At 44.8% G+C, this 20,242-nt stretch overlaps 1 protein-coding gene and 1 long non-coding RNA gene across 4 annotated transcripts in view; one reads left to right on the top strand and one right to left on the bottom strand.

Annotated features, from left to right (window-relative positions):
* The window catches only part of LOC132954360 (uncharacterized), a 128,286-nt gene that overhangs the window by 59,644 nt on the left and 48,400 nt on the right, over positions 1-20,242 (top strand). The window lies entirely within an intron of this gene.
* smarca4a (SWI/SNF related, matrix associated, actin dependent regulator of chromatin, subfamily a, member 4a) lies at positions 1,521-19,981 on the bottom strand. Of its 3 annotated transcripts, none has more exons than XM_061027376.1 (34): positions 19,841-19,981; positions 17,303-17,575; positions 17,074-17,206; positions 16,001-16,459; positions 15,153-15,251; positions 14,818-15,073; positions 14,463-14,589; positions 14,006-14,179; positions 13,720-13,893; positions 13,438-13,611; positions 13,315-13,359; positions 12,322-12,452; positions 12,172-12,235; positions 11,959-12,071; positions 10,658-10,805; positions 10,397-10,560; positions 10,111-10,177; positions 9,888-9,998; positions 9,217-9,459; positions 8,257-8,370; positions 7,927-8,034; positions 7,329-7,415; positions 7,194-7,240; positions 6,924-7,090; positions 6,630-6,793; positions 6,252-6,524; positions 5,093-5,170; positions 4,779-4,997; positions 4,223-4,485; positions 4,017-4,125; positions 3,006-3,107; positions 2,753-2,885; positions 2,499-2,647; positions 1,521-2,259 (listed from the first exon to the last, which is right to left on the bottom strand). In XM_061027376.1, exons 2-34 carry the CDS (start codon positions 17,522-17,524, stop codon positions 2,227-2,229), a joined length of 4,950 nt encoding a protein of 1,649 aa, XP_060883359.1. In that variant the 5' UTR covers positions 17,525-17,575; positions 19,841-19,981; the 3' UTR covers positions 1,521-2,226. The 3 variants fall into 3 exon arrangements, with proteins under 3 accessions (XP_060883359.1, XP_060883361.1, XP_060883360.1); XM_061027378.1 differs by having other exon boundaries at positions 4,235-4,485; XM_061027377.1 differs by having other exon boundaries at positions 13,315-13,362; positions 13,444-13,611.

Below are 20,242 nucleotides of genomic sequence, written 5' to 3'. Positions count from 1 at the left end.
AAACGATGACACGTACCGCCAGGGATGCTCCTGCAGAAGCACTGGAGGAAGAAACACCCACACGTGCTGAGTCCGGACCCTGAGCAGAGAAAATGTGTTTTGAGACAGCGGTCCTTGGAGCCCCCCTAAGATAAACTGAGACCCCCACAGAGTAGGTCTGCACACACGTGTTCTTACAGGACGAGCAGGAAGTGTTTAATCATGATTTAAGTTGTCATTTTTCATTTCATTTTTTTATTTGTTCCGTACATGTCAAAACAGAAACAGAAGAAAAAAGAAAAAACGATTCACACTTTATCCCATGTACGGAAAGGAGCAGGAAGAATAAATCTTGTTTTGCCTGCCCCCTTATTCAAAAAGCAAACAATAAATGTCTGGATGGTCTGTCCAAATTACAATCAATGAATGAATACCAACATGAAACAAATCTGACAATTCAGTCGTCACTTCCTCAGAAATAAGGAGGAAAACACACAAAACACACAAAACACACTAACTGCTAATGTCATACAGTCTGATCACTTTGTTCTGATACATTTTCTTAAACTGAAATATCTGAACACAACCCTTCAAATCATTATTTAAAGATTATTTAAAAGTCAATATATCGTCATCATTAGTATAATTCTTTATCACGTTTGAGTTTGTTTTTAAATAGTTTCCCTTCTCTCGTATGTGTTGTTCCTCGTTACATCTGTTTTATGATCTGTGCGTCGGGATGGATGTCGAACACGTCTACCTACAGGTAAACATAAAGTCAGCTGATCCTGAACCTGATGTATGCAAACCTAATCTGACGACCTCAGAGCAGATAAAGCCTCGCGCCCCCTCCGGACCCCCCAGGTTAGGAAGCAATGCTCTGAGAAGCATTAACCAAAAACCCATCTCTTTCTTTCTTTAATGCTCATTTGCTATTCTTCCTGGGCTCCAACTGAGCGTCAATCCATAACTTCAGCTACGTCTGATCTGAAATTTTTCATTGAACTTCATTTTTTTTTTTTAACGTCTTATAAAGCAGAATCTAATGTAAACATCTTTGAAAGCAAACTCAAAACCTACCTCTTTAGTAGAACTTTTAACTGAATCTCATTTCATCTAGTTTGATTACTTTTTGAACCTCCTGTGTTTCCTCAGTACCTGTTCTTATCCAGTTACTTTTACCTAAGTTTTTGGATTGTGGGATAGAGGTGGGGGAGTCATGTTGTTGCTGTTTGATTAAATGTTGATGTAAAGCACTTTGGGATACATCTGTTGTATGAAAAAATACAAAGAAAGTTTGATTGATATAAATGTTGTGAACTTTGGAGATGTGTGTTGGCGTCAGATTAACTAGAACATAAAGGTGATGAAAGCTGCTCAGTGGGGCCCCGTGTGAAGTTTGCCTATAGGGACCCACCAACAGAGTCCAGAATCACCATGACGACCAGCTTCATTTATAAACCTGCCTGGTCTTAGAAGGCCCTCTAGTGGACAGACGGGGTCAGTGCAGACCAGACAAAGTGGAGACCACACACACTGAGTAATCATGAGATGCCTTTATTGTAGTTTTTTGGAATCCAGTGACACTGACACGAGAAGAGGGTCCTATCCCTCCCTCCCCCAATTCATACACAACCTGAGAGGGAGGGGCTGCAGGGGCGGGACGTACCGTGATCCCGCTTGTAGTCTTAAATTAAACACAGAGATAATAGCGAAGACACATCCAGGTGCTTTTTTTTTTTTTTTTTTTCTCCGACAGACACGCACGACATGCATTCAGAAAAAAAGGGGGACTTCATGTTACACAGTTTTCCCTCCCGCTTCACATGTCTCAAAGAAAAGACGACAAAATGAACAGCACTTAAAAAAAGAAAAACAAAAAAGAAAAACAGTTCGGTGTCTTTATGGCCCATGCTCAGTCGATTATTCAAACTCTGTCCATTTTCCACTTACAGGAGAAAAGAAAAGAAGGTAAAGAGACACTACTATTCATAATGTGGGGGGGGGAGGGGGGGGGGGGGGGGCAATGGTTTAAATATGGAAGTGGACTTCATATTTTTAACTGGTTTTTAATAAATGGTATACTTTAATGAGAATACAATAGTCTCACTAAAAATCAGCTCATCTAGGTAAAACTAGGCCTGTTCACAAACTGACTCCCTGCTGTATCTAAGTAAAATATATAAAGTCCAGTCAAGGGGGCTCAGGGGGGGGGGCCGTTGGTCCGATCAGGAGCGGGGGCTCACTTCAGTCCTCGTCGCTGCCGCTGGCCGAGCGCTCCTGAGGAGAAGGAAGAAGAGAAGTGGTTAAAGAGACCAGCGACACAGCTCAGCTCAGTCTGAGACTTTTTTAAATCTGACACATTTGAATGTCTCATTCCTGCAAATGAAGGAGGGGGGGGCACTTTGGACGACCTTTGACCCCTTTCACCGTGGGTAAACGTCTCCGGTTAAAAAAAAAATCCTAATTTCTGGATAAATCCTGAAAAACCACCCTGCTGCCGTGTGACCGTGTCTCACCTCTTCTTGCTCCTCCTCGCTGTCGTCGTCGCTCACCACAGGTTTAGCTCGAGCGCCGCGGCCTCGTCGTCGCTGCCCTTTACCTCCTCGATCTCCTCGCTCTCCTTTCTCTTTCCGGCTCAGCTTGATCTTCACCTTCACTGAACGAGCTGACAGAGAGAGAGAGAAGACGTTAACTTCTCTTTTAATTCTCAGACGGTTACCTCTCTAACATCCCTTCACTCCCTCGGCTCGATGATGTTTGTGACGCTCACATTCAGACTCGGAGCCCTCGTCCGGCTCGTCCTCCTCTTCCTCGCTCTCCTCTCCTTCGCTCTCGTCCTCCTTCTCGATCTTCTGCCGCACGCTGGTGAAGACGGACTGCAGCACGATGGAGTCCTCGTAGATCTGAAAGGTTTGCACACACGTTTTCATAATGCTCCTTCATACTGACTTCTCATAGGTGTTATTGATCATTCTTCTTCTACTCTCGTTTCTATGTGACTGTGCGCGCTCGTCTTTGCTCACCAGCGACCCCTCCAGGTTGAAGGTCTGTGCGTTTTGACACAGCAGCATCACGTCCTTTTCCAGGTCGTTCAGGCTGCGGTACTTATGGCTGCGGATCCTCTCCTGATGGAGCACAAAGCAGCCGTCAGAAACAAACTTTCATTAACCCTCATGCATCACTATGGACATTTTTGTCCATTTGGTCAAATGTTTCCTCTTCATCTGGTCATCATTTTGTCTGTTAGAGCATATGGCACACATTTTTTATAAGAAAGTCTCTCTCTTAACAAATTTTTGAATGCACATTTTATTTTTTTTAATAGATAAATAGAACACTGAAACATGTTTACGACCCTCTGAAGTCACTAAGGACAAAAACTAACACTAACAAAAAACTGATATAAAAATAGAACAGATTGATATTTTTTTCTGCATAAATCTCTTAAACAACTTCAGACCTGCTCAAAATTACCAAACATTTTTAGGAATTTAACCCTTTAAATGCCAGTTTGATTACTTGATGTCACTGTTGTTATTTAAGAAAAAAACCAAAAAATGAGTTCTTTTCCACAAAACAAATATTTGCTGGCTGGGGGATTTTTTTAAAATCAGTCTTGGATATGTCAAAGATTATCCAAAATATTGACTTTGATGCATTGTTAGTTTTTGTGTAGCATCAGATTTAAAATGTAGTTCCCTGTTTAGACATTGGAGGGCGAAAATGTCCAATTTACAAAAACTGATATAAAAATAAAACAGATTAAAAAATGTTTCTACTTTCTTTCTGCATAAATCTCTTAAACAACTTCAGCCCTGCTCAAAACTATCAAACATTGAATAATAATCAGGAATTTAACCCTTTAAATGCCAGTTTGATTACATGATTCTGGAATTTAAAATTCCTGATAATTACTCAATATTTGATAAGTGGACATTTTTGTCCTTAGTGACTTAAGAGGGTAGTAAATTAATGCCTGATGGTTAACTTGATCTAAACACACACAGAGAGCGGGGTCTCTCCGTCTTCCTCACCTTGATCTTCCTGAAGTCGACGGGCTTGCGGATGAGCTCGTAGTACTCGGGCAGCTCTTTGCGAGACGGCAGCTGGATGAAGACTTCGCTCAGCTGTCGGCCGTTACTCCTGAAAAAACAAAAAAAAGTGAAGCGTTAATGTGAATCACTGCGAGAAATAAAACCTCTGAGTCTAAAACACGACATCATGATGTTAGTCTCCTAACCCGTCTTTATACTTGATGACAGCATCCACGATCTTCTTCATCTTCTTGGTGAGCGACTGAGGGTTGGGGGAGAGCTTCTCGGCCGGCGGACGCCCGCGCTTCTTCGCTTTCTTCCCCTCGTCGTCTTTGTCCCGCCCCCGGCCGCTGCTGGAGCTCGGCGTGGCCGGACCGCCGTCGTGGTCCCGGTCTCTCTTGCGCTTCCTGGTCGTCTTTTTGTGACGCACCTCCTCCTCGATGTCCTCCAGATTTCCCTCCTCGATGGCCTGCGGGGGAGGAGAAGCGATCAGGTCCAAACTCGTCGTACTTTTTCACTTTTTTTCTATTTGTTTATTTTATTTTTTTAATACTACTCCCACCGGGCGGGTGGTAAGAGCGCGCGCCCCATGTGTGGAGGCTGTAGTCCTCCAAGCGGGCGCCCTGGGTTCGAGTCTGACCTGTGGCTCCTTTTCCTGCATGTCATTCCCTGCTCTCTCCCCTGTCCTATCTCTCATATAAAGGCACAAAATGCCCAAAAATAAATCTTGGAAAAAAAAAAAGATCAAAATGATCGTCCCACCTTGAGCCACTGTTTCTCCGTGAGCGAGTCGCTGTAGTCCACCTCTTTACGTTGGCGGGATCCTCTTCCAAACATCTTCTCCTCCTCCTCCTCGCAGGTCAGCCGCTCCACCTCGGCGTCGTCTTTCAGGATCCAGCTGGGCATGTCGTCCTCCTCCATCAGACGCGGTTTCCTCTTGGGGTTACGCGCCTCCTCGCGACGTCTGTCCAGATCCATACGCTGGAATTAAAAAAAAATAAATCCATCAGGTCAGAGACAAAACAAAGACAACTCCAGTTAATGTTTTAATGATTCATGTAGAAAGGAGGTCAAACCATGAACTGCTCAAACTCCTCTTCACTTCGGGCGATCATCTGATTGACGGTCTCGTCGTCGGGGACTTCATCCTCCTCCTGCAGGACAAAAAGAGACGACTGAGTACGAGGAGACAAACCTCCTGACACCTCAGAGCCACGCCTCTGACCTCATGACTCTCATGAACCCGTAAGAAGAAAAACTGAACGTGTATGTGTGCACTGAAAAACATCACTATGTATGTATGATGTGACTTTAAAGCCTCGCTCCAGTGTGATTCAGCTTCCTGTTTCTTTTACATCACTTCTTAAAACTCACTTTTATAGACTTGCACTTTTATGTGATTTCTCCTTTAAAGATCTATCCCTTCCTTTTATTAATTTTATTGATTTTAACCTTTTTATCTTTCTCTTTAAATGTTTTAGCCTTTAAATGTTTCCCTTCCTGTATTCATTTTACTGCTCTTAGTCTTTTTAAATTCCTACTCCTTTTATCGTTTAACTCTTGAGCGCTCTGTTGCTTTATTCATTTAACCAATGTCCCGTTTATCTCTTCTTTTTATCTTCATTCTGTGTTTACAGCCTGTGATGTGATGTCGTCCCACTCTCCTTCAATTTTAATGTTGTTCTCTCCTGGTTGATTTTAAACTAATTTTCCTTCTTTGTATTGAACTGCCTCTCCATACCTGCCTGTTGAATCTTATTCCTGTTATTTACATTTATATAATTTTGCCCTCTCTGTTGATCTCTGTTCTGTCGTCGTGTTGCTGTATTTGTCTGTCACAGCACTTTGTAAACATTTGTTTTTAAAGGTGCTATATAAATAAAGATATTATTATTATTGTTATGTTTCACAGATTTCTCAGTGTGCAAAGGTTTTAACATGTGCACCATCGGTGAACCTTTAAAGAAATGTTTCTCTGCATCCAATCTGTGTTTCTAAAAGATTTTCTGAACGTCTGCTGGTTTCTCTCCTGGAGTGAGACTTTAATGAAATGAAATGAACGATGCAGAAAGAGGAGAAGAAGAGGAGCTCGGACTGATGAAAGAAAATCCTGAGGAGAAAAAGAAAAAAAAAGGAGACAGAGGAGGAGATGGAAAAACAGAGATTGAAGAGGTGGTAAGCGCACAGGTGGATGTGGGTGGGTGGGTGATGTACGGACAGGATCTGATCACTCACACCGACCCACGCCCCTCTAGTGCGGTCGCCTCCTCGAGTCCCAACCTCGTCCTGTTCCTCGTGCTCCAGAATGGCCTGCAAGAAGGCGCGGCGCTCGCATCCCGACGACTTCTGGTCGAACATGCCGGCCTGGATGACCTTCTGGTCCACGTTCAGTTTGTACTTGGCGGCGGCCAGGATCTTCTCCTCCACGCTGTTGACGGTGCAGAGGCGGAGCACGCGCACCTCGTTCTGCTGACCGATGCGATGAGCTCGGTCCTGAGCCTGCAAGTCCTGGAGGAGGAGACGGAGGAGAGGATCGGTTTAGAATTTCATCTTTCATTATCGGGCTCGCTCACATTTTCAACATCTGTTAACGCTGGACACGATTAAGAGTACCTGATGAGGGTTCCAGTCGCTGTCAAAGATGACGACTGTGTCAGCAGACTGCAGGTTCAGACCCAGACCTCCGGCCCTGGTGCTGAGCAGGAACACAAAGTAATCGGAGGCCGGGTCGTTGAAGGACTTCAGAAGCATGCCACGATCCTCCGCCTTGGTGGTTCCTGTCAGAGGACAGAAGGTCAGAGGGTTAAGAACGTTAAATCCTAGATGTTTGATACGATCATGAGAGAGTAAGAAGCTCCATGAAAACATTCTGCCTGCTGATTAAGTGCATGACGAGACGAGACTCACCGTCCAGACGCAGGTACTTGAAGTTGCGGTAGGCGAAGTAGTCCTCCATGATGGTCATGAGCGTGGTCATCTGACAGAAGAGCAGCACTTTGTGGTCGGTGGCCCTCAGCTTGGGCAGGATGCGATCCAGCAGCTCGAACTTCCCGGAGGAGCGGAACAGATCGGGACTGTAAACGGTAAAGATCGGAAAAACAACGAGACGGGAATGAAGACTCAATCCAACAAAATAACTAAACAGGTGGAGAACGAGAAGTCTGAAACTTTACTCACCCGCTCACGACTCCACCAGAGTAACCCAGATGTTCAGAGAAAGACTCCTGTGAAGGAAACAAAGAGTGATCATGAAGTCATTCTGCAGCAGGTTGTTGCTCTTGTATAAAAACATGTGCAGAGTCTTGTCTTTACCTCGATGTGCTGGAACATGTAGGGGTGGTTGCAGATCTTTCTCAGTTGCATGATAGTGTTCATCAAGGTCTTCGTACCACCTTTACCCTGAGGAGAGAAACAAGATGAAGAGCTGCTCTTAGAAAGACTTTAAGAAACGGTGCACTGTGATGTTTCACACTTAAATATATAAATCAAGTATCTCCTCTGAAAATAATTCTGTGAGTCATGACTGTCTACAATGGGTGTAACACCCGAGTCCCACTGTCTGTGATGTTTTCAGAGTCCTATCTTCACTTTGTTTACATCGCCTGGACGGCCGGCTGACTCCTCCCCTCGTGTATAAAAGTTGTTTAATTGAGGGACTAGAGAAAAGAAGAATAACATACTGTACTCACTGCTTAACTGTGTTTCTAGATCACGCTCATTTCAGGTCAATTTACATGCAGTGTGAAGATACGAGCAGAATAAAGATCGCTAGCATTAGCATGCTAACACAACAATGCAGCGCAAGTTGTTTTGGTTTCATGCTGGTGCTCAAGGGCGACATCTGCTGGATCAAAAAATCACATATAAAGAGTTTAAGATTTATTTAAGAACATGATCTTCTCCTCTTTACCTTCTTGTCTTTTTCCGACCCGTCTGTGAGCAGGACTCCTTTGGCCTGCATGTGTCGGTACAGAACCCTCTGCAGAGCCGACATGTCGCATTTGATCACATACTCCACCTGCACACCAACACAGAGGGGAAACAGGAGTCACACATGCTTAAAAGGTAGAGTCAAGAGACTACTCCAAATGTTTGAGAGACATGCAGAGCGAGGATTAAAAGAAGCAAAAAGATGAATAAAATATGCTTGAGTGGACGTGTAGTAAAAACACGACTAATTTAGGTCTCAGAGAAGATTCAAATCCTTGATGAAGTGATGGAGAACAAAGTAAACTCTGACCTTCTCAGGCAGCTGAGCCTCAACTTCTTTCTTGAGTCGACGCAGCAAGAACGGTCGAAGCACTTTGTGAAGACGTCGGATGATCAGAATTGTCTCCTCTTCATTCAGGTCGACCTGGAGGGAAAGGAGAGACGTGATGTCATGTTGCCTTACCCCCAAAACCAAGAAAATGGATCACATCAGTCCAGTTCTGAGGTCTTTACACTGGCTCCCAGTCTGTCAGAGAATTGATTTTAAAATCCTGCTGCTGGTTTATAAAGCGCTTAATGGTTTAGGGCCAAAATACATTAGTGACCTCCTGATTAATTAGGAACCATCCAGACCGCTCAGGTCGTCTGGGACAGGTCTGCTCTCTGTCCCCAGAGTCAGAACCAAACATGGAGAAGCAGCGTTCAGTTTCTATGCTCCCTATATCTGGAACAAACTCCCAGAAAACTGCAGGTCTGCTGAAACTCTCAGCTCTTTTAAATGGAAGTTGAAGACACACCTGTTTACAGCTGCCTTTCATTAAACAGCTTTAATAAGATTTTAAACTTCTAACTCTTTTTATATTTTTACTTCAATTGATTTAATTTGAATTATTTTTTATTAATTTAATTTGAATTATTTTTATTAATTTAATTTGAATTATTTTTTATTAATTTAATTTGAATTATTTTTATTAATTTAATTTGAATTATTTTTTATTAATTTCATTTGAATTATTTTTATTAATTTAATTTGAATTATTTTTTATTAATTTCATTTGAATTATTTTTTATTAATTTCATTTGAATTATTTTTATTTTAACATATTTTCAGATTTAATAATTTCAGTGATTTTTTAATGTCACTGTTTCTTTTCTTTCCTCTGTCATTTTGATGTCTTGTGTGAAGCACTTTGAATTGCCTTGTTGTTGAAATGTGCTACATAAATAAACTTGCCTTAACCAATCACAAAAAACCCCCGATCAGACTCACCTTCTCTCCGGTCATGGCGAAGGGCGCGTTGAACCACTGCTCGAACGTGTTGCAGCTCTTGAAGATGGTGGGCAGGAGGAAGTTGAGCAGCGCCCAGAGCTCGGGCAGCTTGTTCTGCAGCGGCGTTCCTGTGAGCAGCAGACGCCGCGGGGCCAAGTAGTGTGTGTTCAAGACCTGAGTCAGCTTACAGTGGTGGTTCTTCATACGGTGACCCTCGTCCACGATCATGTACTTCCAACGCAGCTGGGACGGCAAATATGACAGAGTTAGGAAGAGGAATGACAGACTGAAGGACGGACGCAAGGGGGGGGGCGTTCAAACTCTCAGGTCGGAGAATATCAAGTCCTTTTGGAGTTTAAGGGTGCACTCAAAGTCTACAATCTGTACCGTGCCCGAGCTCGTTTTAACCCCTTAAGTCCACTTTGTTTGACCAGCTCTGGCACGGCTGGAAGAGATGGGCTTTGGCACGGTACACATCTCTCTCTCTCCTCTCTCCCCTCTCTCTCTCTCCTCGCGCTCCCCCCCCCTCTCTCTCCCCTCTCTCTCCCCTCTCTCTCCCCTCTCTCTCCCCTTGCGCTCCCCCCCCCCCCTTCTCTCTCCCCTCATGTGTTATTAATCAGCTTTATACAAAGAAAGGTTTGATTGTATGAAACCTTGATATTCCTCCTCACCTTTGCCAGCACTTGTTTGTCTTTGATGATGTACTCGTACGTGGTGAGCAGCACGTTGAACTTGCCGCTGCGCAGGATGGGAACGAACGCACGGCGAGCTTGTGGAGACCCCTGAAATCAACACAAGTCATTTACATTCATTATGAATAGAAATAAATCCAGCTACGCTCGATTAAGCTCTCATCTCATCGTCTCACTTTGACGGAACTGAAGCAGCACTGACCTTGTAGGAGACTTTGACGACAGATGGCGCCCACTTATCAAACTCATAGACCCAGTTTGACAAAGTTCTGAGAAGAGAAAAGAGGAACTTTAGAAACACAAATGGTGCACACCTGTTGTATTTTATCTCTTTACTTTCTGAAAAACGTTTGTAACTTTGACTAGCTGCAAAACATGTTTCAGTTTTGCTCTGAAGAAAAATTTTCATTAAAAATAAAAAAATAAAAAAAACACAGATGGTTTCAGCTGTGGGGGGAAAAGGCAGCGAGTGAAGGAGGAGAGCTCACGAGAGAGGTACGATGATGAGGAAGGGCCCGTTGAGGCGCTTCATCTCCATGAGGTAAGTGATGAGGGCGATGGTCTGGATGGTTTTTCCTAAACCCATCTCGTCGGCCAGGATGCCGTTCAAGTTGTTGTTGTAAAGCGACACGAGCCACTCCAAACCTTTGATCTGAAAAAAAACAACATCCAGAGTCACCCAGAGGAACATTTAACCCCGCCGCCGCCGCCCCCCCCCCTCCTCAAAGTCCTGCTCTCTCTTTGAGTACCTGGTACTGCTTGAGCTGCCCGTTGATCAGCAGCGTCGACTGTTTGTCCACTTTCTCTGTGACGGCGTGAGCCACGGCGTAGTACGACTGCAGGCCTCGGTTGAAGCTCGCGCTGCCGTACTCGTCGTCCACGTCCTGCCGGGCGTGTCTGTGGGAGAAAACACGGTCTTTGTTATCGTTTACATCATGCACACCCGAGAGCTGCAAACAGCCCGAGCAAAGAAGAGTTTAACATCAATGCAGACGATATCATCCGGTGTACGAGACGCTCCTTTAATAACTGTTGTTTCCTCTAAAACATGCTCTGCCTCTGAAACACCACTGTGACTAATACAGCAGTATAAAATGCAGACAAACACTCCGTCATTACCACGAGTGCAGCCGCCGCCATCACACACCGCACGCCATGCAGTCTTAAAACTCTATATCAATTCAAATCTTAACATTATTGTTTTGTCTTTTTTTTATCCCACTACAATTTTAAATATTCTTCTCCTATGTATTAATGTTAATATCTTATTCCTTTTATGTGTCGTATTTTATTTTTTCATTTTTATATTTCTTTTTATTCTTATTGGTGAATTAGTCTCTCAATGATTTTATAAACTACTTTTTCGTCAATAACTTTTCTTTACTCTTGTAAAGCACTTTGAACTGCAATTTAATTTGTCTGAAATGTGCTGTATAAATAAAGTTTGATTGATTGATAGATTGATCTGACACGATCCTCATTCACTGTGTATTGAAAAACGTAGCGACACAGACGAGGCTGGACGCACAAAACATCTTTTCTCCCTCCATCATGCATTTAAAGAAAACGGTGATGGACTGTTCAGTAAGTAAAGCCTGTGGAGCGCTCTCTTTTGAGTAATAGACTCCTACTTCAACGTTAACGAGTGACCAGCGGAGTCGGGCATTACGGCTCACACACTCTGGGTCTGTGCTTCATATCGTTCCTTGCAGGCTGAGAGCTCGATTAGCGTACTGTAGCTAGTAGGAGAGCTAACTCCAGAAAGAGAAAACAGCTGGAACTAAAAGAGCGACAGAGCTGCAGAGAAGCTGACTGTTGTAGACTTCACTGAACACGATAGAAATCCTCACACAGGACGACTGTTTCAACCTTTTTTCTTTCTTGGAAACCTCTAAAAACAGTCTGCTTGTTATGTGAAGGTGCGACTTATATTCTGGATTTTACGCTCACTCAGCAGCAGACACGTTAAGGAGACCTAAAGGTTGTCTTTGTCAAACTTATTGTTGCATTATATTCGTTGTTTTCAGACTCATTCAGAGTGAGATCTTACTCGATGATGTGCCGCACGTCCACCTCAGACACTTCTTCACTGTCGGGGTCGGGGATCTTCTTCTTCTCCTCGCTGGGAGCTGAAGACGGCTGAGGCTGCTCCTCGTCCTCGTCCTGAAACACAGAAAGAAAGAAGGCATGAAGTCTGCTGGAAGAAAAACTCAAAGTAGCTGTTTTTTTTTGGTTTGTTGTAAAAATCAGTGCAGGGGTTCACCTCCTCGTCTTCCTCCTCCTCCGAGCCGCTGTCCTCGCTGTCAGAGCGCGGCGCCACTTCGTACCTGCAGAGGAAGAAATGTTGAGACTTTAAACCCCTGTGTGCAACATATTACAGTTAATGTTTATATCCTGCAGCTGTGACACTGACCCCGGGTTCATCTCCAGCCAGGTCTCCAGCTGACCGGCTTTCGGAGCTTCGCCACCAGTCAGGATCTTTCCGCTGTCCGTGTGGATGACCTTCACAGGAAGGTCGCTCATCTGACTCGTTTCATCTAGAGGCTGTAAGAGGAGAAGAAGTTATTAACCCCCCTGGACCTCTGAATTCAGTGATTCTTTGTCTAACACCCCCCAGAACAACAGCGTCCACCGTCAGTGAGATAGTTTCTGTGTTTAACAAGGTGACTGAGGACGCTGTGATGTCACCACGTGCGGTGCGTCCTGATCTCTAACAAACATTCTTCGCTGTCTGAAGGAGGACGGGGAGATGAAAACATGGAGCTCTTATTGAAGTTTTTATGATAAATCATTTGGACTGGGGCGCCTAGTGGTTATGTTGCGCGCCCCGTGTACAGAGGATGTAGGCGTCAGGGCAGCAGCCGTGGGTTGAAATCCGACCTTTGTCCTTTGCTGCATGTCATCCTACACTCCCTCCTCTCAACAGTTCCTGCCTCTCTTCAACTACAACAACATTTGGACCATTTCCACCGAGTTAATCTACGAGAAGATTAGAACAAATGGCCTCACTTATAAGCATCGTAACACCCGGGTCACTGAGGGCGCTGAGGTCGAGAGTGTTGACGTAAAGGAGGTCATGTGATTCAGTTTAATTCACAAATGAATTACCAATTAATGTGTGTAATACATTTTATCTGTTGCTTTTGTTACTTCGTTATCTGTATTATTTGACTTGATTTTTTAAAGCTTAGTCTTGGATTAATTTATTAAGCTAAAAAGATAAAAGGGGTCGGACTGGATAAGTTATTTAACTTCGTCCTACACCCTTTTCGAACATGGACTGGTTAAGGAAAAATAATCGAGCCACTACAGAAAGTATGCTTTGATTGCTGTTTGCTTTGTTTGTAATGTCTATTTTTATATGTTCAAAATAAAAAAATAAATGAAAATGAGTTTGAAGACTCACCTCTCCATCAGGTCCCAGGCCGGATCCGCTCTCCACCGCCTCGGGCTTCTGAAAATGTTAAAAGAATATAAAATCACATGAAGAAAAGCTCCTTAGACTCGCAGAGAGACGACTTTTAAAAACACTCACCTTCTTTTTCTTCTTCTTCTTCTTCACTTTCAGAGCTTGGACGGCTTTGTGAGCTCGCACCAGATCGGTGAGGTTGGCCACGTACTCGTCGGTCTGCTGCAGCAGGTAGGCCAGACGCTTGTCTTTCTTTTGGTCGATGAGTTTACGGTAACCTTCTTCATCTTCAGCCTGAGAGAATCAGAGGGAGGGGGGGAAGGGGGGGGGGTGTTAAGGGGCTCGCTCTGGACCAATGAGAAGACCTCAAAACATTTACACCAGGAAGTGTTGGAGTCTCACCATCAGCCTCCTCATTCTCTCTTTCTCGATGCGCTCGTTCTCCTTCTTCTGCTCACGCTCTGTGTTGGCGTGGTAGGTGGCCACGGCCTTGGTGGCCTTCTGGAGCTTGGCGGTGATGGAGCGGTGGTACTCTTTGAAGTCCTTGGCGTGCTGCAGGATGCTGTTCAGGTATTCCTGCAAACGAACACGACATCGACGTTAGAACATCCTGAAAGCTTCTCTTTTTATTTTTTGAAAGAAGTCGTGGATATCATGGCGTTAACGGGTTTTGTTCCTCGATGTGTACCTGGTGTTTCTGGCGGCGTTTGCGCTCCTGTTCGATCTTCTGCTGCTTCTCGAGCTTCTCGGTGATCCGGGCTTCCCGTAGAGATTGGCGTTTGCTGCGTTTGTATGCCTTGGCGTTGAGGGCGGTCTCCAAAGCGGTGTCACGACGCATGCAAACAACGACCTCCTGACGAAGCTGCAGACACACAGAAAGTCAACATGTTAAAGATCTCTAATGTTTAGAATTTAGACTGCAGTACCCATTTTAAACACTAGGAGTCAGAGTGTCATACTGCTCCTTTAAGGTGTTCTCGTGGCGTTCTCTTGAGTTAAAAAAATATCTTACACCTGAAAGGTAGCAATAAATCAAAGAAGGCGTTGATGAAACTTTAGCTTCATATTTCAGTGGATTTCAATTTTGAGCTCAGCTGGTTCTAAAATCGAAAAGGTCAGATTTGTGCACATATCGTCATGGTTACCTGTCTCTGGAAGTTCAGCAGCCTCAGCGCTTTGAGCTCGATGTTGGCTTTGGTGCGAAGATCGCCGGCGAGAGAGCCGGGCAGGTTCTCCAGCTCCTGGATACGGTGAGCGATACGAGCCTGCAACCTGAAGAAAATATCAATAAAGACAAAATTTAAGACAGACGTCTCTATGGCAACAGTGTCAACACTCTCACCTGTACTCTCTCTCTCACACTCTCTCTCTCTAACCCGCTGTCTCACCTGTACTCTCTCTCTCACACTCTCTCTCTCTCTCTCACTCTAACCCGCTGTCTCACCTGTACTCTCTCTCTCTCACACTCTCTCTCTCTCTCACTCTAACCCGCTGTCTCACCTGTACTCTCTCTCCTGGAGGATCTCCACCGGGTCCAGCCCGCGGGGTTTCTGGATGGGGGTGATGCGGTTCTGCTTCTGGTGAAGCATCATGGGAGGAGGCTGAGCAGGCTGTCCTGGCGACTGCGTCTGAGGGGGCATGACGGGGGAGGCGGCGGGGGGGACAGACGGGGGAGCGGGAGAGGGTCTGCCTGTGGGCTGAGGAGGAATCAGCTTCTGAGGAGGGTTGGAGGGGGCAGCAGCGTTCACCATCGGTCCTGAAAGAGACGAAAACAAGAGAGATGAGCTGTGATCACATGAGCAAACACAGAGCTGCACCGGTGGGACTGAGTTTACCTTCAGGCCACTGTTTCGGGGGTCCGTTGGTCGGCTGGCCTTGCATACCCGGGGGGACTCCTGCGGGTCCAGGAGGCACCATATTTGGACCCACCATACCTAAAACAAGGAGAACAGGTAGACGTTTTTCAAGGTGAGTTGCATGTGTGAAACCAGACGGCTGAACTTTTCCTCTCAGACTTTATCCCGAGTTTCTCCTGCCAGCATCCTGGTATTTTTCAACACGAAGTCTGAGTGAGCTGATGTGAGAACGAGCAGGATATTATCCGGGGAATTCAAACGGTCTATGGAAAAAAGGCTCAAGGACAAAAAGGTAACGCAAAAAAAAATAAATGTTTGCTTTTCATCTTTTCAATACAGTCAGAAATCACACAGCGGTGGCAACAAATCCCTTTACAATTTACAATAACTGAAAGATAAAGATATACCCGCCCACGATCCCGCCCAAACCCACAGACTTGATTGTGTTCATTTTCTAAGAGCATATACTGCGATTACAACGGATTTCCGACTAAACAAAAGCTGCACATCAAAATCTTGGATATCAAGACTATCAAAAAAGGCCAACAGACAGTTTGCACAAAGAACTCAGCAGAAGCTTTTTATATATATATATATACATATATACACAACTAATCCCAGTAAGGTTTTTAGTGACCTAAATGTTCAAACTAAACCCCCCCCCCCAAAAAAAGTCTATCTACAGGATATAAACGTCACCACCCCCTCCCACTCGCTCGAGGTGAAGCCTCCAGATTCTATCCTGCTGAATTCTGCAGGTGTGAAAAGGCCTTTAGCGCCTGCTGTAGATGAAATACCCTTCAGGATAATAGTGAAGATAAACTCACCATGTGGCCTGTTGTAGTTGCCCTGAGCCGGTCCTGGTCCCGGCCCCGGCCCACCTCCGGGCCCTGTCGCCGGCGGCATGTTGGGCATCGGCTGCTGCTGCATCCCCGGCATGGGCCTCTTCCCCTGAACGGCCATCTGCAGGTGGTCGGGGAGAGGCTGACTGCGAGCCAGCATCTTGTAGGCCATGATCTGAGCCCTGAGCTGGTGCAGCTGGTTCTGGTTGAAAGGAGTGGGTCCACCTGCACCACCTGGTCCACCTCCTGCAGCTCCGGGTCCGCCTGGACCCTGAGGACCCCCACGGTTAGGTTGTCCCATCCCCTGGCTGGGGTCCCCAGTGCCCTCCATGGGGCCAGAAACTGGGCCAGAGGGACCACCGGGCATCATGGGGCCAGAGGGGGGACCGCTGGCTGGGACGGGGCTGGGCGCATGCTCTGAGCCTCCTAATGGAGAGGGGTAACCTGGAGGAGCAGAGAACAGATGCATCAAGGGTAGCCCAAAAAAGATATTGATGTTCTATGCAATGACTTTACAATATGAAAAAAACAAAACACAGATTGTGATTTATTGCAACCGACTTCAAACAACCTTTACTGTATTTTTATTCCTCTTGAGTTTAAGTCAAAGTCCAAATATTAAGCAGAACATTCCTGCCTTTAATTCCCTCTTTTCATTTTCTTTTGCTCACAAACTCTGCTGTGGTTTTGTGGATGCAGCTGCATTTGTTGCTGCCTGAAAGGAGAAACCTCAAAACCCCGCCCCTCCTGTGGTCCCGCCCTCTGCTGTCTGCTCACGCTGCCAAAACGAGCAGCGACACAAGAAAGAAACCGGCTGGATGGGTTCAAACACACACACACACACACACAGAGACAGAGACACACACAGAGACAGAGACAGAGACACACACACAGAGTTCTCTCTCTTCTTGTGTGGAGACAAAATGATCCTTCATTTTTATCTTCCTGATGTTACCGAGGAGAACGATCAGCCTTCAGACGCCACAGAAAACATCGACAGCAGCGTGCATTTTCTCATGTTGTGTTTTTTCTTCAAACAGTATTATGGGATGTGTTACCTTGGGAATGTTGGTCCATTGGGCTCGGAGGGGGTCCCATCCCGCTGTGCCCCCCTGGTCTCATACTCATGCCCTTCATCTGGCTGTAGCGGGGGTCGTCGGGCATCCCCTTCTCATGCATGGCTTCCATGGGCTGAAAAAAAAAAAAGATAAATACAATCAAACACGGAAAATATTTTGATTTGAGGTTTTAGTATTAATAACAAAAAGAGAATAAACAGCTCAGTACTTTGTGCATCTGGTGCATGTTGTCCTGAGGATATCCTGAGGGTCCCTGTGGCGGGTGGGGGTGTCCGGATCCAGGAGGTCCCGGGCTGGGTCCCATCATGCTGTGGGCCGAGCCCGGAGAAGGACCAGGGCTCGGGCCCATCATGCCACCCGGAGATGGTCCCGGGCCTGGGGAGGGTCCAGGCCGAGGTGTCCCTCCCATTGGAGGGTCAGGGGTGGACATCTCGCAGGAGGGGGGGGGGAACAGGAAGTGTGTGGCAGCAGCGAGTTCCCCCTGAGAGGAGAGATGACAGGAGGCGTTATGGGAATGATCCGTGTGAAGTCAACGTGAACATCAGCATTTTAGGGCGCACAAACCCGTGAACGTATGCTTTGATATGATAACAAGTCACTGAGCCCATTACCTCCTATTTTCTTTTTGTTGTTTCATCTATTTGTTTTAATTAAACTCTCAACATCAGGCCGGGAAATTAATCAAATTTCAGTTTCAATCATGAATTTGATTTCTCACGATCATGAAAACAAAATAATCGAGATTAAACAATTACTGTGCAGCTGCACGCCGTGTTGTGAACGCTATCAAGTGTGCTTAATGTCTCAAAGTATGAGGCCACAAGAGTACATCACCACTTCCTCTAAAACAGGGTTAATTTTTATTTACACATCATTATTTTTTTTACATATTTTTCACTCAATTATTGCTTGTTTTTTTTTTTAAGTGCTCTGCTTATTAAAGTGTTTAACTTTGATAAATGTTAGTGATCCTGATGTCGAAAAGTCAACGAGTTATCGTGATCTCAATATCCGTCAAATTAATCATGATTATGATTATTTTTTGTCATCATCGAGCAGCGCTAATTGAGGGCATGCTCTCAGTGATTTCTCTACTTTAAATAAAGTTTGACTGAATGTAGTGAGAAACGAAAACCTCACTGTGTCTTTACACCAACAAAAAAGTGTGTAAAACATTTGTTGGAGCACTGCCTCCTTAACATATGAATCCCTGTTTCAGCTAAAAGTGACAGATGGTGGAAGACAAATTGAACAATGTTATTCAGAGAACACTTTGTGCAATCATCAGACTTGGAAAAAACAAATCAGGCCCTAATCAGGAAGAGATATATTTATATTATGTTTGCTTTATATTTACATTTATTTATAGAGGTCATGAAAACTATCAAAACTTAAAAAAAAATAGTTTTATTAAAGATGGTAATATGATATTATCATTTGTTTATTTTAAACATTTATTTAAAAATAAAAGTTTTTTTTAATTTATTATTAACATTTTAAACAACCTTAATGTAAACTATCACTTCAAGGGTTTAACTTTAATTAATAAAACACTTCACAAGACACAGTCCCTGCTACACACACACAAGACTTCGACAAGAAAACTGAGCAAGAGGACAAAAAGATAAACAAAGTGGAAACTGTGTTTCAATGTTTACATCCGCAAACACAAAACAGTTAGCTTAGCTGCTGTTAGCATTAGCAGCTGTGCTAGCGTTAGCCGGGCCTAGCCCTGTCACTTAACGTTATATTTTGTATTTTCACTAACGATAGACTTCTTATCTTATCGTCATTTTAAATATAATGTTATAATAGTTCCGTGCTGGTCGTTGAAAGACTTGAAAGCCCGAGAAATAACACTAATGTTGGCGTAGAGAATGGAGAGATCACTCGGCTCAGGCTAGCCGCTGTTACGTCGAGATGTGCCGCCTTGTAGAAAAATGCTACCAAAGCGCAAAACGACATAATATTCTAATCCATATCACATATTTAATAAGGCAACTGACAAAATAACTTAATATTAATTCACCACTCGCCCTTATGCATTATTAGAGTCTGAGGAACACATTTTGGTACTCTATTATTTAAGATTTCAGGGTCGTAGCATTTTTCGACACGGCAGCCGATCTCAACAGAACACCGGTTAGCCTGAGTGGAGAGTTCTTTGTAGCTTAACCCGAACATTAGTGTTATTTATCGGTCTTACAAGTCGTTCAATTACTAGCAGAGAATTCGTCTAACATAATCGTAAAGACGACGATAAACCGACAAGTCTACAGTTGGTGATAGTACATAATGTAACGTTAACTGTTAAACTCGGTGTTCCGTCGAATACTGCGACCGCGTAAGTAAAAGCCAGTGTTAATATGTGAAGGCTAGCATGCTAGCGAGTTAGCCAAGCCGGCCATGCTCTCCCAGGCCAATTAGGCAGAAAACTGTGCCGTTTGTGGAGATGTTTGTCCAGATGCGGCGACAAGTGAGAGGTAAAAGCATCTCTCATCGCTGGAGATGATTGATCCAACTCGCCTCCCGTACCTTTGGCTCCGTGCTGCGCTCTAAGTTCATCTCCAAAAACACATTTCATTCATTGCGATGCCGCCGCGCCACAGCAGCGGTACTGTAATGTCGGTCTGGGCTTTTTCTCCACGTAAAAACACCCGGAAAAAACACCACAAATACTCTACAAACATCGGCAAACACAGACGGAAGCATCTCTGTCTTAAACAAAAATAAAAAGTTGACTTACACAAAGTGGTAAAAGGCGACGTTTGAGTCCTCAACGGTTGCAGCGTCTATCGGTTTTTCCTCCTAGCCAGAAACAAAGACCGACCAGCCCAGTCGGTTTTTTTCCTTCACCCCCCCCCCTCTCTCTCTCTCTGTAGATTGTATCACAGGGACCCGGCTTGAAGCGACTCAGCAGCGCCCCCATCCGCCGGCTCGGCCGCTTCCCGCATGCCCAGTGAAGGCTGCGCTTCAGTGGGGGATGAAAGAGCGAGGAGCCGGCGTGGGGGAGGGGAGAGCAGGCCAATTCAAACCACTGTTCATATGCTTTTATGGGATGAATGTTAGAGAAACAATACAGCCAAGGCGTCAAGTGATAACCAGATGAAAAGAAGAACACAAAAAAAACAACGGGTAGAGAAGAAAA

This window comes from Labrus mixtus, chromosome 20 (assembly GCF_963584025.1).
Source record: "Labrus mixtus chromosome 20, fLabMix1.1, whole genome shotgun sequence".
Taxonomy (NCBI): domain Eukaryota; kingdom Metazoa; phylum Chordata; class Actinopteri; order Labriformes; family Labridae; genus Labrus; species Labrus mixtus.
The sequence above is the reverse complement of the archived record's forward strand: the minus strand, read 5'-3'. Positions and strand labels throughout refer to the sequence as shown.

Excerpts from the sequence above, each read along its gene's own strand:
- smarca4a (XM_061027376.1), bottom strand. The coding sequence starts at position 17,524 with ATGTCCACCCCTGACCCTCCAATGGGAGGGACACCTCGGCCTGGACCC. Across the intron at positions 8,035-8,256 it reads AGGCTCAGCTGCCTGAGAAG|GTGGAGTATGTGATCAAATG; the intron begins GTCAGAGTTTAC and ends GTTGGTGTGCAG. Across the intron at positions 7,091-7,193 it reads TCTGGTGGAGTCGTGAGCGG|TCCCGATCTGTTCCGCTCCT; the intron begins GTGAGTAAAGTT and ends TACCGTTTACAG.